Source organism: Moschus berezovskii, chromosome 6, assembly GCF_049115385.1.
Source record: "Moschus berezovskii isolate FMDL1 chromosome 6, NW_MosBer_1.0, whole genome shotgun sequence".
NCBI classification, from domain to species: domain Eukaryota; kingdom Metazoa; phylum Chordata; class Mammalia; order Artiodactyla; family Moschidae; genus Moschus; species Moschus berezovskii.
The window spans coordinates 110,086,979-110,114,477 of NC_142465.1; the positions used below are offsets into that span (position 1 = coordinate 110,086,979).

The following is a 27,499-nucleotide window of genomic DNA, read 5'->3' on the forward strand; positions in this document are numbered from 1 at the left end:
ATGGAAAAGAAAGAAAAATACGACCCATTACCAAAAGGAAAAATAGTCAATAGAACCAGACTCAGAGCTCAGGTATTGGGAATATGTAACAAGGATGTTCTTCAAGTACTTTAATAAATATTTTAAAGAATCTAATGCAGAAAAAACATGCATGAACAGATGCAGAATTTCATCAGTGAGATGGAAATGCTGGAAATGGGAAAAAAAGTCACAATATCAAAGATTAGAATTCTTCCAATGAGTTTATGGGCAGAATGGATATATATTAGAGGAAATAATAACCTGAAAACAAAGACAGGAATATGAAGTACTGGAAAACAAGCTTCACGTTTCAGTGGAGAGATCTGTAGCTACATTCCCCCTCCCTGTCCCGGCCCAGTAATTTGAGTTTCTCTGCTAGAACTAGTGGGGGTGCCTCAGGGAAAAATAGAGCAGGCAGCACCAGGTGCCACTTACGACTTCTCTAGACAGAAAGGACGGTGTGTACAATAGTTTAATACATTTTAGGCTCTCAGGTCAAAGTCAACTCCTTGTGCAAAATAGGTTAGAGCCAAGAAATAGAGCTCTGGATGTCAGGGTGGTGGAGAAACCCAGGGAGAGCCCCTGAGCCCTCCAAGAGGCCCTGCCCCCCAAGCCTCCAGCTGCCGGCACCACCATCTCTACGCGAGAGGTCCCTTGTCATCTTCTCATCAGCCAGGAAGCCAGTGCCCATCCTCTGACCCTCAGCAGGTTCTAGAGTCAACTACTGAGTAAGAAAATCACATGGAATATCTACCCGATTTCCTTCCAATTTTGAGATTCTAGAAATCCTCAGAGTAAAAAAAAATTAATGATTGCACCTCTGGCTGGGAATCCTCATTGCATCACTGGTAAAGCATCTCCCTGCAATGCAGGAGACCCTGGTTCAATCCCTGGGTCGGGAAGATCCCCTGGAGGAGGAAATGGCAACCCACTGCAGTATTCTTGCTGGGAAATCCCACGGACAGAGGAGCCTGGTGGGCTACAGTCCATGGGGTCACAAGAGTCGAACATGACTTAACGACTAAATCACTGTCATCCACATATTGACACTTGCCATGGGTGCTTGCCATGTACATGTACAAGGATTAAATCATGGGCTGATGCAGCGGCTGCCCTCCAACACTCCCTGAAGAAGTCCAGAAAGCTGGCAGGACAGGTCTTCAGATAGATGTTCTCAGGAGTTGTTTTTATGAGCCCAATTCTAGTACCTCCTTAAATCTAGAAAAACACTAAAGTCCTTCATTGTGACGACCATTTCTCGTGAGTAGAAGAAGCTTCATAAGACGAGCAGAAACTTTCTAAAAAAATAAACGTGCTTGACCTCATGTACTTCCCCTTTACCAAAATCAGATATGTACTGTTCTTCCCCCGACGTCTTTGGAGCAGTTTCCCAGAGCCGTCTGAGGTGCTGTCTCCCAGGCTGCAGTCCTCATATTGCCCCAAATAAAACTTGACTCACAGCTCTCACATTACGCCTTTTTCTAGGTCGACACCGCCACCACTCTCTCCACCATCGCTCTGTGCGTTCCTTTGCTGGTTTACTTCTGCTCCTTCATTCACTCAACAAGCTGTGCGCTGTGAGCCTGGCGCACGCCGATGACCTCTGTCCCTCTCTGTGTTCTCGAGCAGCTGGTGGGCAAACTGAGGACAGTTTCTGAGTTTCACTCATGCCTGTGTTCCCATGTTGCATGCGGTTGAGAAAAGAGGGGAGGAGAAGGGCACAGAGGGGGCGGGGAGGGGACAAACTGTTTTCCTAACAATTTTCTTTCTGAAAGGGATTGAGCACAACTCCTTCTCCTGCCCTATTTACGATTTTTCTTTTTTAGACAGTTCTTGAGCCATCAGAAATTTGCTTACAATTGTTCCCTTAGCAACCAGCAACCTTTATGCTTTCACTTTGGATTTAGAACTCTGAGTAACCAAAAATCTCTGTTTATTTAAAACAGATTTCTAAATGTGCTTGCTTCCTTTCCTAAAAACAGAAACAGGTCATTTTTAAAAAGAAATGTTTAAATAGAAAACTTGGAAACTATGTTAAATAAAATGTAAAGGTGCATTTGATTTTGAGTTTGTGGGGAATGCTGTTGACAGACTCCAGAGATTCCACAAGAAAAAAATGGGGCTACCTTTCTGTCTTTTTTTTTTTTTTTCAGATGGTATGAAAATTGCAATAAGCAGGAGGAGACTCAATCCCACGGTCTCCGGTCCTGGGCTGGCACCTGAGTAGCGGTCAGTGCCCCAGGGCCTGTCAGGGCCGATCCAGTCCTCATGGCAAGGTGCGTGAGGTCAGGGTCCTGAACAGGACCCAGGCAAGGAGGAGGGTGAGATCTGTTTGCCTTTAAACCACGAGGAGGTTCCTTAAAGCTCCGAGCCGAGGGTGGGAGTTCAATCAGTTTAGAGCGGGTGAGAACAAAGAATGTGCCTGTAGGTTATCCTCCAAACACAGTTTACACAGTTACAGCAAGATCTCCAAAGGCAGCATAACCACACAGCTCCAGGGCAAAACATGTCCTATTTACTCATGCATTTGATCAACATTCGCTGTGGAGCTGTTTCTGAAACCTATCACGAGAGCGCATCTGGCTTAGATTCTGAGCCCCTGGAGGCCAGCGAGCTTGGCAGTCAGGCTCGGGGCCAGGGCCACAGGCAGGAAGGGGCTTAATGACACAGTTGGGGACCAGATCCAGGCTGCCACATGCAGCATCAACAACTGTCATGCCCCTTATACACACTGTCTCACTTCATCCTCCCGACAAGTCTATAGGTTGAGGGAGTTTTATCTCAGACCGAGGCTCAGAGATGTTAGGTGACTCGTTCATGGTCACCCAGAGGATGCGAAGCCAGAGCTGGCCACCTTCAAAGCACCATCATCTAACCTCCTACCTCTCATTGCTCATTGAATGTTAGAAATGACTCCAGATGGGTGGGAGGGCGCAGACAAATGTCCCATTTCTGTCTTGCCCTGACCTGGCTCTGAACATGCTCTGAGTTTATATCTCCAGAAGGCGCGGACGCGGGCAGACGCACACACTCCGTGGCACGGCCCAGTGGCACAGACAATGACTAAACCTTGCTGGACTCTGGAGTCCGAGCCTCTGGGGACTGGAAGCCGGTCTTTTCTATCCGGAAACCCCTCCATGGTAGGGAGTCTTGCCGAGGGGCTGTTTAGCACTGCGCTGGCAGGAACCCAGATCTGCGGAGCCTGTTGGACCGTTTGGAGTTTCTGCTCGTGCTTGGGGTTGGATCATGTGTATGCTCACTTGTGTGTGTCGGGGGGGGGGGGGTTGGCGGGAGGGCCGGATTGTGTGCATCCTCACTTGTAAATGAATGTGGAGGTGGGGAGGTGGTCTTTGCCCTTTGTTGCTTTAGTTAGTTCTGGCGAAGGACACAAACCTGTCTCTAAACCTTGTGAGTGTGTTCAGATGCTAAGTCATTCTGACTCTTTGCGACCCCGTGGACTGCAGCACACCAGGCTTCCCTGTCCTTCTAAACCTTATGGAAGCATAATCCGTTTAATCACATGGAGGACCAGGCTTGTATCACTTGAGAATGGTCAGTCTTTAAATGAAACAGAACCAAACCAAACAACTCTTTGGGGACCAGATAAAATGTTGGAGAGTTGTGCGAGGGTGCGGGACATTTTTTCTAAGAGAGCACCTTTTCAACTGATAAAGCACAAAAAGCAGATTCCGATGAGCCCCCCCCTACCCCCACGCTGCTCCCCCACCCACATGCCCAGCCTTCATCTCCCTCTGTATTTGACTTAATATGAAGGAGAACTAATATTATGCTGACAGATTTCAGGGATACAAAGGCAGAGTTCAAACGACTGGCCTTCCTGGAGACCCTCCCTGTCGTTATGTGGATGTTAGGGAGAAATGACCTTTAGTAGATTTCAGCCACCTGCCAGCTCTGCAAAAAAACCTCAGCTTCTGCTGCTTCATTCTTTTTCCATCCACACTGCGTTCATTCTCTCCCCGTTTTACCTCCCACCAGCTACATTCTTATTTCCTCTCTGTAGAACCCCCACCCTTGGGACCAGCCGAAAACATCCAGAGAGAAGAATCCGGAAAAGGTCACAGGTATAAACTCCTCAGAGGCACAGCAGCTGTGTCCGCGAGACTGACCACTAATGCCCAGCCCTCTGAAGTGCTTCCCACCCCCACAAAACCCCCCTAAAAGCCTAGCAGAGAATGAAAAGGTGACTTACAGTGGATTTTGAAGTCCTTGTACTGTCTGTCCTCAATTGCTACCACGTACAAAGCCGCCCGGTCTGGAAACATAAGCCCTCCAGGTTTCTGTTGATGAATTGTGGGGAAATGGGTCTCGTAATCTATTCACCTGACAAAGACATACATTTTTGAACTGCACATAGAGTCACCAGACAGGCATCCCCTCGCCAGCATTCCTCATGCAGCAGACTGTCACCTTGGCCAGGGAGAGGGCTGGACGGGGAGGCTCAGTGTCGATTTTGGTACCAGGAAAAACCCAAGGGGCCGAGGTGGGGTCCATAGGACAAGTGTGGATGGGCAGAGGTGTGTCCAGTGAGGGCAGTGGAAGATGTTTTGACTTCTCAGCCTGGAGAAGCTAAGGTCAAAAGCACACTGGCTTACTGGCAGCCGTGCAAACCCTTAGTACTTGTTGACCAGCATAGACTTTGGACAACAAACAATGGGTGTCTATTATAGCAAAAGAGGGCAAGGTGAGACCTACGAACTCTCGTTCTGTCCCCCAGAAGCAGATCTAGTTTAAAGAGAGGGGTCTGGGAGCTGTGACTGTAGCCCAGGTCCTCTCTGAAGTCCTTGTAGTCTCTCTCGGCTACAGGCAGGGGCTGAACAGTCAGGCAGCCGGCGGGGCAACCAGGGGACAGCATGCAGCAGGCTCACCAGCCACTTGTCCCTGGCGAAGATGACGGTGGTGAGCATTGACTCGTAGAACAGGCAGTAGCCCATCCACTCGCTGATGATGATGTCCACCTTCTCCACGGGCAGCTCCACCTCCTCCACCTTCCCCTTGAATATGGTGATGACTGCAACATAAGAACCCCACGGCCGCACTTTGCAGGGACCCTGGCTTGGATTCGTGAGCACCGCATCAGGACATGATCAATCTACAGGGGTCAGCGCGGTTCTGATTCTTCCGTCCCTTCACCATGCCAGTTTATACTAAGGACTGAAGACTCCTTGTGTGATTCCTCCTAAAGTGTACTGGGCAGTTAAGATCAAACCAGCCCATCCTGAAGGAAATCAACCCTGAAAATTAATTGGAAGGACTGATGCTGAAGCTGAAGCTCCATTACTTTGGCCATCTGATATGAAGAGCCAACTCATTGGAAAAGACCCTGATGCTGGGAAAGATTGACAGCAGGAGGAGAAGGGGACAACAGAGGGTGAGATGGTTGGATGGTATCACTGACTCAATGGACATGAGTTTCAGCAAGCTCCTGGAGATGGTGAAGGACAGGGAAGCATGGCGTGCAGCAGTCCATGGGGTCGCAAAGACACGACTGAGCCACTGAACAGCAACTAAGGGCCTGTGCTGTGCTAAGCCCGGGATGGACTCTATGTCCCGACAAGTCCTTGAAGCAGACACAGCGTTCTTATTCTCATTTTTAAGGAGAGTGGGGCTTAGAGGGGTTCAATGATCACCACAGAAACAGAGCCCAGGTCTGATAGCCAACGACCCATACCCTTACCAGGGCCCCCACTCCACGTCAGGACACCGTGACAACTCAAGCCCACGGGAGGCTGGGAGGCTGCCACCACTGCATCTGTTCACAGCCCAGGCTTAGCCCCAAGGATGCCTGGCTAGTGTTGGAGGGGAGGGAACTTGGGGTTTTGATAATGAGCATGGGCTTTGCACTCAAGAAAACTGGCTTAAAGTGCTGGGTCTTCTCATGATTAGCTGTACAACTTTCTGCAAGTTACTTGACTGAACTCCAGTTATTCGGAGAACAATCAGGAGAAGTGACATCTACTTGGCGAGAGGCTGCACTCATGAAATGAAATGACACAGGTGAAGGGCAAGCTGGCACTCAGGGCTCTAGCTAAAGCAAACGCTGACACTGTCTCCTTGGTGACCGGGTGACTGAGATGTGAGGTGGATAGGATTTAGGCAAAGCCCCTGCTCTAAACATCCTCTGCCCCTGAGTCCCTTCCCAGACCTGTCCCTCCCTCTACAGCAGGAGAAACTTCTCAGTTGAGTTTTTGATCATTCAACACAGACGTAGACCTCATCTGGGGGCTCGTTTTGCATTCATTGCTGCAAAGATCCCAGCAAAAGCTATCCTAGGTGCTGCTGTGCAATTGACAGGGTGATGTATGAGTTGGCTGGTTCCATCATAACCTTTCCTCTAGAAGGAAACTCATCTTTCAACATCCTCTGAAAGACCACCTGATGCCTGAGCTTTTCTGGGGAAACTAAACAATGACCAGTTGTGTTCAGACTCTGCAACTCGCTGGACTGTAGCCCGCCAGGCTCCTCTGTCCCTGGGATTCTCCAGGCAAGAATACTGGAGCGAGTTGCCATTTCCTTCTCCAGAGGATCTTCTTGGCTCAGGGATCGAACCTGCATCTTCTGCATTGGCAGGCAGATTCTTTACCACTCTGCCACTAGGAATTCCCCCAGGATGTCAAAAGAGGGTGCCAGAATCTAGGCCTGAGCTGGATGGGAGGGGAGTTTGGTGGAGAACCTATATGTACAGCTGAGTCACTCTGCTGCGCACCTGAAGCTATCACAACATTGTCAGTTTGATTCCCTGGTGGCTCAGTTGGTAAAAAATGTGCCTGAGATGCGGGACACCCAGGTTTGATGCCTGGGTTGGGAAAATCCCCTGGAGAAGGAATGGCAACTCACTCCAGTATTCTTGCCAGGAGAATCCCATGGACAGAGGAGCCTGGTGGGCCACAGACCATGCAGTTGTAGAGTCAGACACGACTGAGCAACGAACACTTTCACTCTCAATATAAAATAAGGTTTCCCAGATGGCAGAGTCTTAAAGAATCTGCCTACCAATGCAGAAGTCGCGGGTTCAATCCCTGAGCTGGGAAGATCCCCTGGAGAAGGAAATGGCAACCCACTCCAGTATTCTTGCCTGGAGAATTTATGGACTGAGGAGGCTGATGGGCTACAGTCCATGGGGTCGCAAAGAGTCAGACACAACTGAGCACACATACACTAATATAAAATAAAAAGTTGAAGAAAAATCCAGGCCTGTTGTTCAACCTGGTAAAAGCCACTTGAGACCCCCGTCCTGCATCTGCACACGGACAGGATCACGACCTGATCATCCACTGCTGCCTGTGGTGTAGACACTCCTACCCTTCCCCTGTTTTGGCTCAGCTATGATGTCACGGGCAGCGGGGCTGGGAGAGAAGCCCTTGCCCACGGTATGAGCAGAGTCAGACACGCCTGGCCGGCCACCCCATCCAAAGCGGACCCCAGCTTTCTCAACTGCTCCATCCTGTCCTGCAGAGCGCCGTCACCATTTCTGATTCTATTGGGATGCTGTGTGTCCACTTGCTTTTGTGTCTGTGCCCTCTCTGAGACTGTAAGCATCACGAGAGCAAAGACCTCGTCTGTGCTCTTCTCCTCAGCTCCCCTGCATCTGGCCCGGGGCCTGGGCTGTGGGTGACATCCCTCCCCCAGGGGTGGGTGCACGAACCCAGTCCTGGGATTATTCATCGGCTGTCTCTGAAGGAAGCAGCCATTGCCAAGAGCCACTACAGATTCATTCAGTTCAGTTCAGTTCAGTCGCTCAGTCGTGTCCGACTCTCCGCGACCCCATGAATCACAGCACGCCAGGCCTCCCTGTCCATCACCAACTCCCGGAGTACACTCAAACTCATGTCCACAGAGTCGGTGATGCCATCCAGCCATCTCATTCTCCATCGTCCCCTTCTCCTCCCGCCCCCAACCTTTCCCAGCATCAGAGTCTTTTCCAGTGAGTCAACTCGTCGCATGAGGTGGCCAAAGTATTGCAGTTTCAGCTTTAGCATCAGTCCCTCCAATGAACATCCAGGATTGATCTCCTCAGCCATTATATCTGATTAACCTCATCCCTTCTTTGGACCAGCCTATTAGTCAAGTTAATGAATGAAATAATCATAACAATAACTAACATGTATTGGCTGCTAACGGCACATGTACACTGTTGTGCTTTACACAGAGCTGTGCTGGGAGACACTTAACAGGGGATTCTCCAGGAAGGATACCCTGACTTGCAGCATCTGCCTGTTTCTCCACATAAATACTCCCACTGAGGCCAATTTCAAGCCACCAAATGCCCTGCATCCATTCTGCAAATTCACTGAAAATATGGTAGCTCTGTGAAACCCTCTGTGGTCTGTCCCACTGTCATTCCCATTTCCCAGAGCAGCAAACAAAGGCACAGAAGGTCAGGTGTTCAAGATCACAAGCTGATCTTTTGGAACTGAGTGTGAACCTGCCAGAGTTCTTGACTACCGCGCCAGGCCCCACGTGCGGATCTGGCAAGGCCCCTTCTCCATGGCCTCTCTGGAGGGGAAGCTGACCAATTATTGTGCAGATTCACGGCTGTTCCCTGACTCTTTTCAAAGGCGCTGGCTCAGAGCTGAGCTGGATTAGACCAGCCTACGGGGCCCTCCTCCTGCCTCCACCCCAGCTCCTCCCTTTGTAGATGACGGCTCACAGAGAACAGTGATCCCCAAAGAGCAAGGCTCTGGGGACTCCTGCGTGCGTGCTCAGTCCTGTTGGACTCTTTGCAACCCCATGGACTGTAGCTTGTCAGGCTACCCCGTCCATGGGATTTGCCAGGCAAGAATACTGGAGTGCGTTGTCATTTCCTCCTCCAAGGGATCTTCCCGACCCAGGGATCAAACCCACATCTCTTGCGTCTCCTGCATTGGCAGGCAGGTTCTTTACCACTGAGCCACCAGGGAAGCCCCAGTCTCTGCCTGGGGACTCCGAGTAGATTATAGTCAAAGTGCCAAAGTGAAAGTCGCTCAGTGGTATCTGACTCTTTGTGACCTCATGGCCTCTACAGTCCATGGAATTCTCCAGGCCAGAATACTGGAGTGGGTAGCCTTTCCCCTCTCCAGAGGATCTCCCCAACCCAGGGATTGAACCCAGGTCACCCGCATTGCAGGCAGATTCTTTACCAACTGAGCCACAAGGGAAGCACAGTAGATTGTAAGGAAGAACCAAACCTAACAACATGAGGCTTGATACGTAGATAAGGTGTGATTCTCAGTTTGGATTCAAAGTATCCACAGACTGGACAGAGGTGAGGAGTTGCTGCTAGGCAGCCACATGTGGGTAGATTGCAGATCATGACTGATGCCAGCTGAGCACCAGTGTGGCCTGAGGTCCCCACAGCTGCTAAGGGAGCCAGAGCATCCTCTGCCAAGGTGAGAGGGATGCTGGCATGTGACCAGAGAGGGGGGCTGAAACCAAAGCCATGGGTGAAGGAACTGGGGGTGTGTCCCTGCATCTGTGGGAGAAGGGCTGCCAGGTGAAAAGGAGCCCCCTTATTCTGTGTGGTCCCAAACTGATGACCCAGAGCATTGTGGTCAGGCTGCATGGAGGCAGGCTCCAGTGGAAGGAAGTTCTTCAAACAATCACAGCCCCAGGTGGCTGCTGGTGGGACATTCATCAGGGGAATCGTCCCAGGACTGGATTGCCTCAAGCATGGAGGGACGCTACAGGGCAGAGAATTCGAGCATCATCTACAAAAGGTTTGGGATGCGTGACCAGGAACGAGCAAAGTGCAGAACATAAAGCCAGAAAGATCTACAGTTAAGGCTTGCTGTACAGGCTCCTCGCGTGTATTCTCTCGAATCCCCCATAATCCTGTGAGTTGAGTGTGGCGGCGTCTCCTGCGCCAGGAGCTGGGGCTCAGAAGGGGAGCCACCTGATGAAGCCCTTCCTGCTGCCTCTCTGTGCCCCATACTCTGCTCAGGCTTCTGCCTCCGTGACCATCATGCTCCCAGGCAAAAGAGAAAGGAGGGCCCGACTGTGCCCTTTAGTGTTCTGAAAAGTCAGTGCATTAGAATTTGTCTTCTAGAACCATGGGTCTCCTGGGCAGGCAAAGAGAGGAAGTGGCGGCTGTCAGCCCTGATGTCCAAGATGACACCCTGATCTGAGCACGTGTGTGGGCCACGCGGGTGGCAGGAGCCACGTGAAGGCCACACGCACGCCTGCAGGTGGCCATGTGGAGGTGCGTGTCTGCCTGGGAACAAACCCATCCGGGGAGCCGTACGGAGGTGGAGAGGGAGGGAGATTGATTGATTCTGGGTAGCAGGTATTTTATGTCCTGGGTTGTTATTTATGTCTCTACACCTACGCTCCCGAGACCCACACAATTGGCTGTTGCCACATTTCAGAAGCATTTCCATGGAAGCCAAGCTGTCCTCTTTCTAGTATACATGCCAAGGCAGAGCACACTTTGCCTTGAAAAGACCCCCCCCCCGGCCTGTGTGAAGAGGACAAGCATGGGCCATGGGGGAGGCCATCCACCTGGGGACAACTGTTTATCCCTCCCGGGTCTTTGCATCCATAGCACAGAATCAAACGTGAGCCATCCAAATACAGAGCAGGGAATGATTCCCTCCTGGAGCCACGAGGTGGGCTGAGCAGATGCCACCAGCAAAGGACAGGCCAGGTGGGGTCTGAGGCCACATGATGAGCAGGCGCTCAACCTTGGAGGGGCGTGGTCAGCAGGAGCAACCAGGCTCCGCCCACCCGAGCCTGAGCCCAGAGATCGGGCACCCATGCAGGGGCCTGCCCAGCCAGGGGTGGGAGCCCAGCACTGCGTGGCAGGTGGGAGAGCAGGAGGTAGTGATCACACACAGGAAACTGACCCAGTGTGTGCACGTGCACTAAGTCACTTCAGTTTGTCCGACTCTGTGATTTTATGGACTGCAGCCCACCAGGCTCCTCTGTCCACAGAGCATCTCCAGGCAAGAATACTGAGTGATGGGAGATACAGGAGTTATTCTGATCAGGGACCCTCATGAGGGTGAGCGTGTTCAAGATGAATCCCAGAGGGAGGGGCCGAGGAGGTCACCAACGCCTGGGAAAGGAGTGAGGAGAGGAAGGGAAGGAAACACAGCTCCCCTTTTGCTCAGACTCTAGCTGTAAGAAGGTCCTGCTCCCAGGGCAAGCTACTTGCCAAGATAGTCCATCAGCAGCGGGGCCTGTGGGCATGAGAAGATGACGTTTCTCTCAGTGGACATAGGGCTGGAGGCATTGAAAGGGAACGGGAGGAGGAGGGACAGCTGGGGCCAAGCAGAGGTTTTAGCCTCAGGCTGGGCTCACCGCAGGCTGAGTTGGGACACAAGTGCCCTTGGCGGGCCTGGCAGGGACTGGGAAACTCTGAGCCTTGTGGGCACAGTCCTGTTAATAAGGCAGTGGCTGGCCTCCACCTTTTCAAGGCCAAGTGGTCTTACATCAGTCTCTGCCACCCGAATAAGGAAGTACAAGCCCCTCGCCCCCTCCCTCCACGGGAAAGCAGGCGAAGGTGAGTCTTACTGTTGTCCAAGTGGTTGGCCTTAATGATCTTCTCTGAGTAGTCAGAAATACTGGAGCATTCAATCTGGAGAGGATACAGAGCAAAGGAGCCAGGCATTAAAAGAATCACAGCACACAATTTAGGGTCAGTAGAACAGATGGAGGTGCTGAGGCCTGGGGGTGCGGTGACTTGCCCAAGGCTACACGGCTACTTTATGGCAGGTGGAAACCTAACCCGCAACCCTTCTGAAGCACTGGCCAGTGGCTCTCCCACTAAACTGGCTGCTTTTACCCCGTGATGGAGGGCCTGGCCTCTGAGTTGAGAGATCTGGTAGGAGCAACCAGGCCTCACTCTCCTGGCATGGCCACTGTCTTGGGGGTGGTGGGGTGAAGGAGGTGGGAAGGCAGAGCCTCCAGAGTGACTATGAGCCTCCCTGCTGTCATTCTTATTCCCCTGGCCCTCCCTGGCTAAACCGTCCACAAGAAGGACGATCAGAAAAGGGTAGGTCAGGGACTCAGGATGCCTTGAGTCCCTTCCCTGCCCCACGGGCCGTTCCGTTCCGTCGCTCAGTCGTGTCCGACTCTATGCGACCCCGTGGACTGTAACCTATCAGGCTTCTCCGTCCATGGGATTCTCCAGGCAAGAATACTGGAGTGGGTTACCATTTCCTTCTCCAAGGGATCTTCCTGACCCAGGGATTGAACCCGGGTCTCCCGCATCGGAGGCAGACACTTTAACCTCTGAGCCACTAGGGAAAGCAGACCTGTGTTAACTCTCACTCTTTCTGCAATCTACACCTTTGAAAGAAATGATTCTTCTTAATCTAGAAGTCTTGCCAGGCTCTCCAAATCTCCTAAACAAAGTGTGAGAGTGTTAGTTGCTCAGTTGCGTCTGTTTGTGACCCCACGGGCTGTAGCCTGCCAGGCTCCTCTGTCCATGGAATTTCCTAGGCAAGAATACTGGAGTGGGTTGCCATTTCCTCCTCCAGGGGATCTTCCCGACCTGGGGATCGAACCCCGGTCTCCTACATTGCAGGCGGATTCTTTACCATCTGAGTCACTGGGGAAGCCCCTCCTAAGCAAAGGGCTAAGATACTTGAGAAATTCGTTGACTTTCAGCTGAGAGTAAGACCTTGTGGGAACAGCAGGAGTACAAGCCCCAGTCTGGCGGTAGGAAACCTGTTTCCCGAGTGCTAGAAACAGAGGGGCAGCTGTCAAAACCTGCAACTGAAGCCCCCTGACTTGGAAGCGAATGATGGCTGCCCTGCCTTGCTTGGCTCTGCCCTGGGCTCCTGTCTGACTCTGGAGCTGAGCTGCGACTTCAGAGACCCCCTGAAGGGAGGACGGAGGGAGTTCACAGGGGGTGTACATCAAGCCCTGAGGCTCTGTGAGCACCTTGGAAGGGAATCAATCCCTTGACCAGAAGCCTCCATCTTGAGGAAGAGGTTTCATGAAGGAAGGAAGGTTGGAAGGTAGGGAAAGGCAGTGCCATGGAGACAGCAGGACTTGACCGTGGGCAGCCAGGCTGACTCTGCACCCTCTACATGGACCTCGGCATGTACATCATGGCTCTGCTGGTCAAGGCTATACCAGAGGGGCCTTGAGACTGCCCTGAGACCCCTTCCAACCAGGACCTGGGTATCTTTCAAGTCAGGCATGTACAGTGAAAGTGCTAGTCGCTCAGTCGTGTCTGACTCTGCAACCCCGTGGACTGTAGCCCCCCAGGCTCCCCTGTCCATTGAATTCTCCAGGCAAGAATATTGGAGTGGTTTGCCATTTTTTCTCCAGGGTATCTTCTCAACCCAGGGATCGAACCCCTGTCTCCTGAATTGCGGGCAGTTTCTTTACCATCTGAGCCATTAAGGAAGGCATGGAGGGGGATGTTGTTCAGGCAGGGGGTTGTGGGGTGCAGGGGGATTTGGGGGACTCTAGTCAACCAGGTGGAGAAGGCAATGGCAAGCCACTCCAGTACTACTGCCTAGAAAATCCTATGGATGGAGGAGCCTGGTAGGCTTCAGTCCATGGGGTCGCTAAGGGTCGGACACGACTGAGCGACATCACTTTCACTTTTCACTTTCACACATTGGAGAAGGAAATGGCAACCCACTCCAGTGTTCTTGCCTGGAGAATCCCAGGGACGGGGGAGCCTGGTGGGCTTCCGTCTATGGGGTCGCACAGAGTCGGACACGACTGAAGTGACTTAGCAGCAGCAGCAGCAGTCAACCAGGAGCCTGGCAGGGGGCAGGGTTTTGAGACAAGCTGCAGGATGATCCAGCTAACGAAGCCCCGCTGAAAGCTTCCCGCTGGCCTCTGCATTGGGCCATCCTGTGTACACGCTGTATGTGTAACTGCAGCGTGCCTTGTATTTTGATCAAGATGAATTCCCGTTTTCCAGCCCTAGACCCACCATGTCAGACAGCAGCTCAGAGCTCTGCTTTCTCAGCTTCTCCCCAGGTCTGGACCCTCCTAGCCCCTGTCCTGGGGCTGCGCCCAGGTGCATTGCGGGAGCTCTCCCAGTGGGTCCCCCATCACCACCTCCAGCTGGAGAGGCTGCAGGAGCCAGAAGAGCAGGATGGAATCTATCAGCTTGCCTTTAAAGAACAGAGGAAGGAGACTGTCTTGTTATTGCTGAGGGCCCCCTCCCAACTCTGCTAATAAAGACTGGGCATTTGACTTGTGCTAAGCACTTGATTTGTATATTAAACTCATCCCCTCCTCGTAGTCACCCTGTGGGCAAGGTACTGTATTTATGCCCACTTTACAGATGGTGAAACCAAGGTACAGAAGAGAAGTGAATAGTCCGGGTCATACCTATTGGGAGTGGAAGAGCGGAGATTCCAACCAGAGCTCACAGGTGTAGCCACCCTGCCCTGCCTCTCAAGCCCACATAGAACTAAGGACTCCAAGGTAATGATGAGCCCAAAATGGTTTCAGGAGAGTCATAAGTCTTCTACACACGTCAGCAGCTAGCAATGTCCAGGTGACAGGGAGCTAAGGAGCTTGCCTGCTTCCCGAGAGCCATGCCTGACTGCCTCCTGGAGGGTGTGTGTGACCCCAGCAAGGACGGGAACTGGGAAGGGCCAGAAGGACCGGGAAGGGCCAGTGTCCCCGCAGAGGCCATGCTCACCCCGAACACCTTCTTGGCCCCTGCCTTGGCAGCAAACATGGAGAGGATCCCGGTGCCACTCCCCACGTCCAGCACCACCTTGTCCTTGAACACGTGTTTGTTGTGGTACATGGAGTTCCGGTAAGTGAGCGTCCGCACCTCGTCCTTCAGCATCTCCTGTGTGGAAGGAAAGGCAGAGTCTATGTGTTCAGGACACTTGGTCAGACCTACAGGGTCACGCACCCAGGGCTGTCCTGCCAAATTCTTCAGGGACCTCAGTTCTGTCACGAGGACAAGCCACGGAAGAGCATGGCTAGGCCAGGGCCCCCCCGCATAGGACACACAGTGCCCTAAAAGTCTGCCCCAGAAAAGTTACTTTGTACCATTGAAGGAGAAACTCCCATCCAGACCTGGGAAGGCTCCAATTCTCAAAAACAAAAAAAGGGAGCAGTCTTTGACTGTGTGGATCACAATAAACTGTGGAACATTCTGAAAGACATGGGAATACCAGACCACCTGACCTGCCTCTTGAGAAACCTGTATGCAGGTCAGGAAGCAACAGTTAGAACTGGTCATGGAACAACAGACTGGTTCCAAATAGGAAAAGGAGTACGTCAAGGTTATATATTGTCACCCTGCTTGTTTAACTTATATGCAGAGTACATCATGAGGAACGCTGGGCTGGAAGAAGCACCAGCTGGAATCAAGATTGCCGGGAGAAATATCAATAACCTCATATATGCAGATGACACCACCCTTATGGCAGAAAGTGAAGAGGAACTAAAAAGCCTCTTGTTGAAAGTGAAAGAGGAGAGTGAAAAGTTTGGCTTGAAGCTCAACATTCAGAAAACAAAGATCATGGCATCTGGTCCCATCACTTCATGGGAAATAGATGGGGAAACAGTGGAAACAGTGTCAGACTTTATTTTTTTGGGCTCCAAAATCACTGCAGATGCTGATTGCAGCCATGAAATTAAAAGACGCTTACTCCTTGGAAGGAAAGTTATGACCAACCTTGATAGTATATTAAAAAGCAGAGACATTACTTTGCCAACCAAGGTCCGTCTAGTCAAGGCTATGGTTTTTCCCGTGGTCATGTATGGATGTGAGAGTTGGACTGTGAAGAAAGCTGAGCGCCAAAGAATTGATGCTTTTGAACTGTGGTGTTGGAGAAGACTCTTGAGAGTCCCTTGGACTGCAAGGAGATCCAACCAGTCCATTCTAGAGGAGATCAATCCTGGGTGTTCATTGGAAGGACTGATGCTAAAGCTGAAACTCCAATACTTTGGCCACCTCATGCGACGAGTCGACTCACTGGAAAAGACTCTGATGCTAGGAGGGATTGGGGGTGGGAGGAGACAGAGACGACAGAGAATGAGATGGCTGGATGGCATCACCAACTCGATGGACATGAGTTTGAGTGAACTCTGGGAATTGGTGATAGACAGGGAGGCCTGGCGTGCTGTGATTCATGGGGTGGCAAAGAGTCAGACACGACTGAGCTACTGAACTGAACTGAACTGAACTGATGAGCACAGCATGAGGGATTTAAGTTAGACCTGAAGCAGACCTTTCTGTTGTAGTGAGAGAACTGTCATTCTGACTCCTTTCCTGATTACGTGCCCTGGACTTCAACTCCACCATCAGACATGGAGACGATGACCTTACACAGTTTCATGAGGTACCAAGAATAGCTCCTAAGGAACAGAACTTAAGGATGGGTTCTCCGAATAGGTTCTGAGTTTTCTAGAATTGGTTCTCTGATCTGATTAGATTTAAAGGCATTAATGAATCTGTTGCCATTGGTGAAGAGGGCTCTGGTGAAATGGCAAAAGAGTTACTCAGATTTTAGCCTTAGATGTCTGTGATAAAGTTCCTAAAAAAGACAGGACTCCGAGTGACCAAGTATTTGCAACCTTATAGCATTTTAATGGGGTGGATTGATTGGTTGGTTGGTCATTGCTAATTGTACTAGAAAAGTTAAAGGAAGAAAATGATGAGCTCAGGGACTTAAATTCCCAGCTCATTTAGCACCTGAAAACTTCTATGACTTCTAGGAGAAAAAAAAAAGGAAGAAAAGAATAAAAGCAGGGCATGAAACCCTTATTTTCTTGCAAGGTTAAGATTTCTGAAAAGTAAAGCCAAAGTCTAATCTTGTCTGAATGACAACACGGATTGAATCCCCTATCCTTGCAGGGTCGCTTTGTTAAAGTTGAATCATTGACTGGAAAAGAATGAGGTCCTGAGAACTGGAATGGGAACATATGGGCAGATTCCGGGGAAGGTGGGACCTCAAGTTCCTAAATTGCACAGTCTTGTCTGCCAGCAAAAGTACCTTCTACCCTTGCCCAAGAAAGCTTGTTTTCCTTTTCCTGAAGAGTCTTACCCATATGTGCTGTGCTGTGCTAAGTTGCCTCATTCGTGTCGGACTCTTTGCAACCCCGTGGACTGTAGCCCACCAGTCTCCTCTGTCCATGAGATTCTCCAGGCAAGAATATTGGAGTGGGTTGCCATTTCTTCCTCCAAGGGATCTTCCCGACCCGGGGATTGAACTCGTGTTTCTTATGTTTCCTGCATTGGCAGGCGGGTTCTTTTTGCCCCTAGTGCCACCTGGGATAGGGTTGGTGAGGGTGGTCCTGAGGAGTATTTGTATTACTTTGCAAGCAACTGTACCAGTACGGGGCTTCCCAGGTGGTGCCAGTGACAAAGAACCCACCCACCCCCATTCCTGCCAATACAGGAGACACAGGAGACATGGGTTTGAGCCCTGGGTCAGAAAGATCCCCTGGAGGAGAGCATGGCAACCCAGTCCAGTATTCTTGCCTGGAGAATCCCATGGACAAAAGAGTCTGGCAAGCTACAGTCCATGGGGTCATGAAGAGTCAGACACAACTTAGTGACTAAACAACAACAAAATAGCAAGGCACAAAGACTGATGCAGGAGGAGGTGTGATACACACCAAACTAACTACACGATACTTCTAACTGATACAGATTGGAATCTGGGGAATAGTTGGGGGTGGGTGTTGTACAGGAAGAGTGAGAGAACAATCTGAAGGGAACATAAGGTTGGATTGAGCCGAGTCTATTGACATGGGTCCATCGAGCAAAGATTGTGGATTCACTGTTTTACCTCCAGGGGCTTGGAGCGCCTCTAATAGTTGTGGTTGGCTGAAGGAAACATGGTCAAAGTTGGTTGACACAAAATGATTGGAAATGCCAGCACATCCCTGATAAGCAGAAAAGGAAGGTATCCAAAAAGAGTCAGGGAGATTGGAAAGTTAAAATGCATCTGTCATGTGAGACCCACGCACCAATGCCAGAGAACAGACCCACTACTGTGAGGCAGAAGTTTATGAGGAAGTCCAGCATCCTTGACCAGCTCTGTGTGCCTTCTCTCTAGGTCAGAAATTACACAGGAAACTGAGATCCAAGTTACCACGGGATCAACATCCAGCTGGGATCCTAGGGTAGCAGGGGCCAATCTGTAGCATGTGCTCGCCAAAGATGAGGGTGTGGTCACTGTGAAGGACAGGAGAGCCAGAGCAGCATTTGAAGGAGCTTGGCTCACCAAACCCTAGGCGGGGGTGACCGGTTAATTAAAATACCTCTAGAGAATAAGTCGTGAGAAGCATACCAAATTCTTACTTGTTCTGTTTCAGCAGAAAATTTATAGGTCTAGTGAATGGAAGTCTGGCTTGAATCACCAAAACAGGGTCATCGCCCCTCAATGGATTCCCAGACTGAAGCCAGTTTACAGACTCAGGATTCCTCGAATGAAAGGGAGGCCACGTTACAGGAGAAGAAACCTTGTCATGCTGCCAAAAGTGTGTACTGTTCATCTTTCTCCAAGTCTTCCTCCTAGAAAACCTGCAGGCATTTAGTAGTGTGCCTTCGTTGGAAAAGGAAAATAAGCAGATTTTTGAGGATTGTTGGACACTGGCTCTGAACTATTGGATCACTAGTTTCATGAGATCCATGAGACCGCGAGACTAATTCCAGGAAACCCACATCTGCATTCAATTTGTCCATTTGGCCTGTGCAGAAGAGAGGTGGGACGCGAGAGTGACCACGGATCCTCATAGTCAGGTGAGGACTACGATTGCAGGGGCTGTCGCCGATGTGGTTTCATTGTTTGAGCAAATCGATCCAGAAGGTTAAAATCAATTTTAGACATTTGCCCATCCATATTTTTGCAAACATTTTTTTTTTCTGTCCCATTCTTTCTCGTCTCCTCTTGAACTCCAACGACTCACATGTTTTACCACTCAATTCTGTCTTACAGTTCATCGAGGCTCTGTTTCACTTGTCAGTTTTTTTCTGTCTGTTCTTCAGCTTCAATGATTTCTTTCTTTTCTGTCCCCATATTCACACATATTTTCTTCTTTGCATCCTGTTTGTTATTAATTTCATCCAGCAAATATTTGGTTTAGATACTATATTTTGTCAGTTGGAAGATTTCAGTTTCACCTATTATATCCATTACCTCTCCCTAGAAATTTTTAAAAATCATTTTTATTATACTGATAGCTATTTACAAATCTCTACCTAATCAGCCCAATACCTGGGCTGCCTGTAGATCTGTTTCTACTGACTGATTTTTCTCTTGACTGTGAACCAAATTCTCTTGCTTCTTCTCAAGTCTTGCCACTTATCTTTTATGCCACGGATGGTGCCTAAGGAACAACAGTAGCTGAAGTCAGTTGTTTCTCTAAGTGGGAATGGCCTTTCTTTCTAGGCTGCTAGAATGGTGAGTTGGCTGGTTCAGTGCAATCAGGGGTTGAGCAGCTTAGGAGCTGAGTAGGATTCGTTCAGATGGGGGGATTTAATTCATCTATCAGGGCCTTGGAATTCAACTACAGGGGCTAAACGTACTTGTGCTTGCTTTTTAATCCAGCCACTACTTCCCGTGTTGCCCCAAGGCTCATATCTTTGGTTATCTTAGAAGCTGAATAAGGTGACGGTTTGGTTAGACTGAATTCATGTCTCAGTCTAAATACTTTGAAAGTCAGTTTGTGCCTCTCCTTTCAGAAGCTCTCTGGGACCAAACACTGCAAGTTTGCTTGACATAAAAAAAAAAAAAAAACAGGGCCTCAAAACTGAGAGACTACAAGACTGCAAGATGGCATCCCTGGAACCAGGCACCGGGCACAGTGTGTAATTCATGCTCTATAAGGATGGGGCCAGGACACCTGCATGCAAACCACAGCTCCAGTGAGCTCTCCGGCAGGCCCAGAGTATCGTTTCTCCTTCCGTGTCTCAGTCTCTTTTGAAAAATGGGATATTGAGAGCAGCTATTTCATAAGGTTGTTGTCATGACCAAATAAGTGAAGGAAGTGTTACAAAAGTGCTTAGTTCTGGGTCTTTGTGAAAACGAGGACACTTTCCATCTCTGGGAGGAGAATGTTGAGGGTGAGTAGGGAATGGAGGCAAAATGATGACAAAAATTCAGAAATCTCTCAATCATACTCATAGTTCAAATTCCTCACTGCCTTTCCCAATGGAATTAGATCGGCCCCGTGTCTCTGCAGATCCTGCTGTTGCTAAAAGGGATCTCCCCAGGGTCCCCTTCAATTCATCATCTTTTGTCATTTCTTTGGCCCCCTTTTCCCTTCCTTAAGGCTCCAGACCACAGGAGTTCAGTCCAAAGGCACTAGTTCTGGGGGAAGAGAAGTTGTGACATAGCAAGGCGATCTCCCTGCCTCCCCACCCCTCCCTACACGCCCTTACTTTAATCCCTCCTGAAAGAGAACAGCCCAGAGACAACCCCAGACACTCAGACAGGAGCATGCCGCTCTTCCGTGGCAACAGTTCCCACCCCCAGCTGTGGGTGACTTTGTCTCCTGCCCACTGAACACATGGCAGGACATTGACTAATGGCTGGGAAATGTGGCCCTGAGGAATCTATTTCAGAAAGAACGCACAGCAAGACTGTCAAAGGAAGAGAGCTGGCTGGGAGCGGGTGGGGCACCCAGGGCTCGGGAGGGAGCTGGGAACACGGTTCCGCTGGGCTTGGTTCTCCTGGCAGCTGAAGCGGGATCTCAGAGGTCATGGGGCCAGGCCCCTCCCCTCTGCACACGAGGACATCTGTCTCTTCTGCTCCTTTCTTCTTGCAGAGGCCGTGGGACAGGATTCACGGTCCTCCTCTCCCCGTCCCTTGCCTTCCCGAGGCCAAGCATGGAGTCAGCTCTGGGGGAACCATAGGATGCAAGACCAGAAGTGTTCAGAATCACCTCCCACTGTGCCCTCCAACCTCCAATGGTGTCCCCCCACACACACCACACTGGGCACTTGTCATTTGTATTTGCAGACTAATCAAACCCAATCCTGCCCGCACTGTGTTTCCTAAACACTCGCTGGTCACTATGAATCAGTGAGCTGGTGGTACCACTGCCGGCCCATGTGAGGGTCTTGTTGATGATGGGAGAAGCCTGCTGAGTGACCAACTCGGTTTCAAGTGGGCTGTGAGATGTGGGTCTTGTCCAGACTGAGGAAGTAAAGGTATCCCCATGAGCCGTCTGGCATAGAGAGGGGATCTCTGGTGTCTGATCACGGGAGGAGGCCATCCACACACCCTGACCTCCTTTCACAGCGGACAATCACAGAGACAAAAGGGCTGAGGGGAGTTTAGGGGTGAAGGGAAGCTAGTTAGCCCCCGCCACTATTAAATACCCCTGCATTTCCCCAGGGGCCAGGATCTAGGGATGACCCCCCGTGACGACCAGAAGGATTTCAGCTGGGTCATCAGGAGTACTTCCTGATGGAGAGGTCTGGGAAACTATTCTGGGACAGGTTACTAAGGACAGATGTGAACTGCACGACCTGCATGTCGATCTTCCCTATTCCAGGTTCACAAGCTCGCTCAGTCTGCACTCCACTCATACGTGTTCATGAGCAGGTGTGAGTTTTCCAGTGACACGTGACATGGAGGGAACCTGGTCTTACTGTCTGTAGGAGGTGAGCCTGGGTGGCTCCCCCCAGGGGACATCAGACACTCCAGATGCCCGGCCATGGAGGAACCAGCAGTGCCCAAGTGAGGAGATGAGCCTCTAGTTCAACAAACCTGTATGAATCAGACAGCATGCTGACTGCCTGAGTCAGAGGCTGGGAACCCTGTCCTGAAGGAATCATAGAGGTGTAACAGCTCAGAGAGAGCATCCTGCCCACATGTGTTGTGGTGGGCGGAGGGGTCAAAGGGAGTGGGGCAGAAGGCAGGGGCACACCACTGTTCGCTGTCCCTAACAGGGGGCCCGGGGGGTATTTGGGGACCCCTAGAAATACTGTCCTGGTGGTTCAGGCAGTAAAGAATCTGCCTTCATTGCAGAAGACCTGGTTTCGATCCTTGGGTCAGAAAGATCCCCTGGAGAAGAAAATGGCAACCCACTCCAGTATTCTTGCCTGGAGAATCCCATGGACAGAGGAGCCTGGCGGGCTACAGTCCATGGGGTCGCAAAGAGTCGGATATGACTGAAGACTGACACAGAACTGCTGCCTCTCCCTAGGATCCTGCTCTGAGACAGGTGCCCACAGTCCCAGGCCTGTCCTTTAATTACAGGCAGGGTCCTGAGGAGTGAAGCTCTTGAGAGCACCCTTCCTGCCTCCCTAGGACAGGGCTCCATCCACCATCCCCACCCAGATAGAAAAGAAAGAAGAAAATGTTAGTTGCTCCGTTGTGTTCGACTCTTTGCAATCCCATGGACTATAGCCCGCCAGGCTCCTCTGTCCATAGGATTCTCCAGGCAAGAATACTGGAGCAGGTTGCCATTCTCTTCTCCAGGGGACCTTCCTGACCCAGGGATCGAACCCAGGTCTCCTCAGTGCAGGCAGATTCTTTACCATCTGAGCCACCAGAGAATGCTAGCTTCCCAACCCCAATGGGAACTGCCAAGTGTTGAAGGCTCAGCTGCCCAGGGCTCCCTCAGCCGGACCCTGGAACAAAACACAGGGCCCAGCCCCTTCCCTGCAGGCCCCATTCTATGATGTGGATAGCCATCTTTGGGGAAGTCAAACCCCTCCACCCTCTACCTCCATGGGAAACTGCAAAGGGACCAGCAGGAACAAAGCCAGAGTTTCCAGAAAGAGAGAAAGAAAGACCCATTTAAAATGCTATACAGCCTAGAAGATAGGAATGAGCCCCCTGGGGCCACAAACGTGAAGGTTTCATTTCTAGCTCTGCCAAGTATCAGCTTGAGCACCAAGGAACCAGCAAAGATGAATGGAGGTTGATGAGATTCTTACGGTCATATAGCCTCATCTGTGAAATGGGGACAAATAATAATACCAACCTCATAGGGTTGGCCTGAGGAATAAATAAGTCAGTAACATAAAACATGGGGAGCAACACCCAATGTGGATGGAGTAGGCACTCAGGAGAAGAAAAAGCTGCCTATGACTTATTAAATACGCTTTTGGCAGTGCAGCGTCACTGTTTGGATACAGGAAGGGTTTACAGAAGCATCTAATTGAAAGGGGAGCTCAGAGACTTCTTTTGAAAAAGCATTTGCATGGCAAGCGAGCCTTTGTTCCTTTTTCAAAACGTTTTTGTACTGTAGGGGGATCATAGAAACACTTCCCTCATAGAGTGCTTGGGGCTTCGATGCAACAACACGGATAGCTGGCTGAGAAGAGGGGCCAGCCCTGAGTATGCGCTTGGCTCATCTCATGTCCGTTGTTTATTTGGAGTGAGGAGGTGCTGGAGGTGGTAGGGGAGGGAGGTAAGAAATATTGCCTGTGCCCCCACTGCAGCCAGGAAGTGCTCCTTAGGAGGCTCTGTTCTGTTCCGCAGCTAACATCAATCTCCCCTGCTGTGGAAGAAGACAGTATTTAGACATAAGAACTTCCTGAGAATCAATCAGGGTGTCAGACAGGCCCAAGTTCCCAAGGAAGCCTGCTGACCCTCCCTGGAGCTGCTCATTGGTCCAGGGAGAACTTGCGGACCCGTGGATGCCTGAAGTCAGCACATCAAGATGCCAGAAGGACCCCAGCTGCAAAGCATCTGGTAGCAAGGACCAAGGATGTCTGGTCTTCTTGGACCTTCAGGCTCAGGCTCAGCAAGAGACGAGGATGCCAGACCATAAAACAAGGACCCCAGAAGCATCTCTTCCTCTCCGACTGAGAAACACCCGGACACATGCTTTCTCTTGCTCACTGGCTCCAGGTCTGGCCCTGATCTCTTACCTGGGGAGCCCCCAGGATGGAGACAGGCCCTTGGCCTTGAGCCTTGGGGAGATCTCCCTTTATGACAGCAGAGAACTGCATGTGGGATGCTGCCCTAGGAAAAAGTGAAGCCACCGCAGGACCCAGCTCGCCTCACTTGGCCACCAGAGCAGGATGTCGTACCTCATGGATCCCAAAGTGGGCGTAGGAGTCAAAGTAGTAATCCCTTGAGGTCATCTCCTCCGGGTTCAGCAGCTTGGACATCTTGCCCCGTCCCGGGCAGCTGGGCTGAGTGGACACGTGGTGGACACACTGCACAGGCTTGGCTGGGATGACCGGCTGCGGGGGCTGAGATGGGGGGCTGCTCACCTGCGGGAAAGAGGAGGAGCAGGTGTGAACAGCGGCCACATCCTGCCCTCTGAGACCCTGTCCTCCCTCTTCCTCTCCCTCCCCTCCCCCAATCCAGCCTCCATCAGCCCCAGCAGCCAAGGTGATGAAGGGATGGTGTCCCCAAGCTGATGGCAGTGCTGTGTGGGTGGCAGTGTGCTTACCTAGGAGCCAAACCTACCTGTTGTTTAGTCGCTAATGCTAAGTCGTATCCTACTCTTTGCAACCTCATGGGCTGTAGCCACCAGGCTCCTCTGTCCATGGGATTCTCCAGACAAGAATACTGGAGTGGGTTGCCATTTCCTTCTCCAGAAGATCTTCCAAACCCAGGGATCAAACCTGTGTCTCCTGTATTGGCCACTGAGCCATCAGGGAATCCCCCTGAATTTAACCCAGTTCTGTCTCCTACTAGTTGGTGACCAGGGCCAATGTGTGCCTCAGTTTGCATATCCATCAAATGGGGACAATAACACCGTTTCTTAGAGTAGGATAAAGGGAAAGAGGTAATAGCGCCACATAGCACCCCATAGCAGAATGGCTGGAGTATGGATCCCAAGGGTCAGCCCCCTTAAAAATAAATCCCTGCCACTCACCAGCTGCACAACTTGGCCAGAGTTATTCACCTCTTGGTGCCTCAGTTTCCCAACTCTAAAATGGGAATATGAAGTCCCCACTTCGTAGAGCCAACCTGAAGACTAGGGAAGGTGGTATCTGGAAAGGGCTCAGAGAAGGGCCTAGGGCACCATGAATGTGTTTGACAAAAACAAATCCCACCTGTGTTCTTGGCAGTTCAAGCCCCTGGACTTCTCTCCACCACACAGGCAGCCTCTGGCCCCGAAATGCAGATCTCTTGGGTTCTGGTTTCTCATACCTGTTGTCTGCCCTCCCCAAGCTTCTGGTTCACTGTTTGAACTTCAGCAGAAGTTTGCTCTGAGCTGCAAATGCCCTCACTGATAGATGACCTCCTGTGAGCGCCTGGCCCATCCCTGGTTCCCTGACCCGACAGTCAGCTCAGCTCCACCCCCCTCAGCTGCTGCACGGCACTGACCAGTCCTTCTGCCTCCACCAGCTGAGGGGAGGGCAGAGGAGGAGATGGAAGCCCAGAAGTTCAGGCTTCGCTGCAAAGCATGGTTCTGCCAGAAGATTGCCTTTCCCAAAATGTAGGAAATTCAGGTGTCCCGAATTTATAAAATTCTACTTTAAGTGATGAGTTAATACGTGTAGAGAGTTTAGAACACTTTCTGCATATAGTAAGTGCTTTATTATACGCACTATCATTGGTTAATTAGCTCTGAAGCTGAAGCTCCAATATTTCGGCCACCTGATGCGAAAGGCCGACTCGTTGGAAAAGACTCTGATGCTGGGAAAGATTGCAGGCAGGAGGAGAAGGGGATGACAGAGGACGAGATGGTGGGATGGCATCACCGACTCAATGGACATGAGTTTGAGCAAGCTCTAGGAGATGGTGAAGGGCAGGGAAGCCTGACATGATGCAGTCCAGTGGGTCGCTAAAAGTCAGATATGACTTAGCCACTGAACAACAACAACAATCATTAGTTTAGTAGTAACAATATTCTGAATACACTAACATCTCCTTATTTATGCCTCAGTTTTCTCATCTCTGTGTTGGGTCAATACAAACTTACTATCTCCTCTCCAGCAAGGGAAACAGGGAGGTCCTAGGACAGAGCAAGATCAAGAAATCCGAATCCATCCCCTCCACTGTCCTGCAGGCATAGCCCCAAAACTTCCCAGAGCCCTGAGCTGGAGGGAAGCGAGCTTGACGGGGTGGTGATGGTCCCGTTTTCCTGGTGTATCTAGGCTACAGCCTCTGGGAAATAAGCAGACTTCCCAGTTTAGCAACATCAGATTCCAGGTCGGCGCGATCCCGGGCTGTCTGGCAGTGGAGGCAATGGGCTGCTCATTAGAATGCAGCAGGTGCACCCACCCTCAGCTTGGGATGTTGGTCACGGTCTCTGGGAGGCTAAAAATAGACTGTGTCAATTGCACACTCCCGTGCTGGCTGCAGAGTCACCTCTAACGCTGGAGAGGGCTCTGTGCATGAAGCTGACCCCAATCTTGACTCCGTTTAAATATATTAAGGAGACACAAAGTCCCAGCTGGACTGGGCTCTCCCACGGTCAAGGTCACTGGGGCCTCCTGCACCCCTGAACTCCATGAAGCTCTGAGTCCAAGGTCCTTGCCACTGGCTCCATGAGATTCTTTCCCTGGTGCCAACTTACAAAGTGCCACCACGTGTCTTCCATTGCATCGTGAGGCAAATGATGGATGGATTTAGGGCCATTCATCTTAATAATCACAGGTCCAGGGGACAAGGAGTTGACTGTGACCCAAGCCCTGGTGCCAAGGCTGTCAGCCCAGCTCAGCCTCCTGCAGAGAGAGGGGACTTGCGATTTGCCTATTGGCGGCCAGGGTGCCCTGTCCCAGTGGGCTGGGGTGGGGAACAGCAGCGGTATGTTACCTCTAGGCATTGCTGTCTGTTTCATTCCACAAACACCCACTGAACTTTGGCAGCTGTGAGTGCTGTGCATCCCGTGGAAGAAACAGACATGCAAGTACTGTGCCCTCGAAGGACTCAATCTAGTGGGAGCTGGAGACCCTTGAGGCTCCACTGGATGGTGGAGAAAGATTTGTTTTATAGGAAAAACTCAAGCAAACTGCTCTGGGCCGGGATGGGGTGGGGGTAGGGGCGGGTGGGAGTGGGGGTGGGTGGGGATGGGGGGTGTGGGTTCAAAGTACAGAGAAGTCACTTCAACTTGAAGATTCAGAGAGACCTGAGGTCATGGGGCTTTCTCCATGGATTTTGGTGGCTGAGGATGACGGGAGGGAGTTTTAGAAGGACTAGAAGGACGTGAAAGTTGTAGGAAGGTGTGGCTTCAGCAAATAGGAAAAGCGTCAAGAAGCAGTGGAGCTTGTTTGGGAAACATGGCCGGGATACTGGGAGATGGGACTGGAAGAAATTACAGCCAGGCTAAGAGGCTGTAAATAAATACGGGATTGAGAGGGAGCTGTTGGCTTCGGGGACCCCTAGGTTTGAGCTCTACTTGAGGAAGAGTGATGTGCTGACAGCCTGCGAGGGGCAGGGTGGGGGGAGAGTGGGCAAGGAGGAAGGACGTGGGAGAAAGTGGGGCTGGGAGACAAAGTACGAGCCTCCGAGCCCAGTTCCAAAGTCCAGATAATGAGACACTGAGCCACTGTGGTGTCAGAGGGGCTGCCTGCCAGAGAAATCGCAGAAATAGAATCCACAGGAGTTGGCAACTGTCGGAAGGGAGGGGAAAAGAGAGAAGCTGGAATCAAAGATGACTTCAACATTTCAAGCCT

The 27,499-nt window shown here is 51.0% G+C and overlaps 1 protein-coding gene across 3 annotated transcripts in view; it reads right to left on the bottom strand.

Annotated features, from left to right (window-relative positions):
• Positions 1-27,499, bottom strand: part of PRMT8 (protein arginine methyltransferase 8) — a 71,489-nt gene that overhangs the window by 16,745 nt on the left and 27,245 nt on the right. Inside the window, exons 2-7 of one of the 3 annotated variants that reach the window (XM_088836757.1) lie at positions 23,954-24,139; positions 14,636-14,791; positions 11,530-11,593; positions 7,815-7,826; positions 4,908-5,077; positions 4,232-4,319 (exon numbers count right to left, since the gene is read on the bottom strand). In XM_088836757.1, the coding sequence (XP_088692883.1) occupies positions 4,232-4,319; positions 4,908-5,077; positions 7,815-7,826; positions 11,530-11,593; positions 14,636-14,791; positions 23,954-24,139 (676 nt within the window). Of the gene's footprint in view, positions 1-4,231; positions 4,320-4,907; positions 5,078-7,814; positions 7,827-11,529; positions 11,594-14,635; positions 14,792-23,953; positions 24,140-24,496; positions 24,527-27,499 lie in introns of those variants that run through there. The other 2 variants (XM_088836758.1, XM_055395192.2) reach the window with 2 other exon arrangements.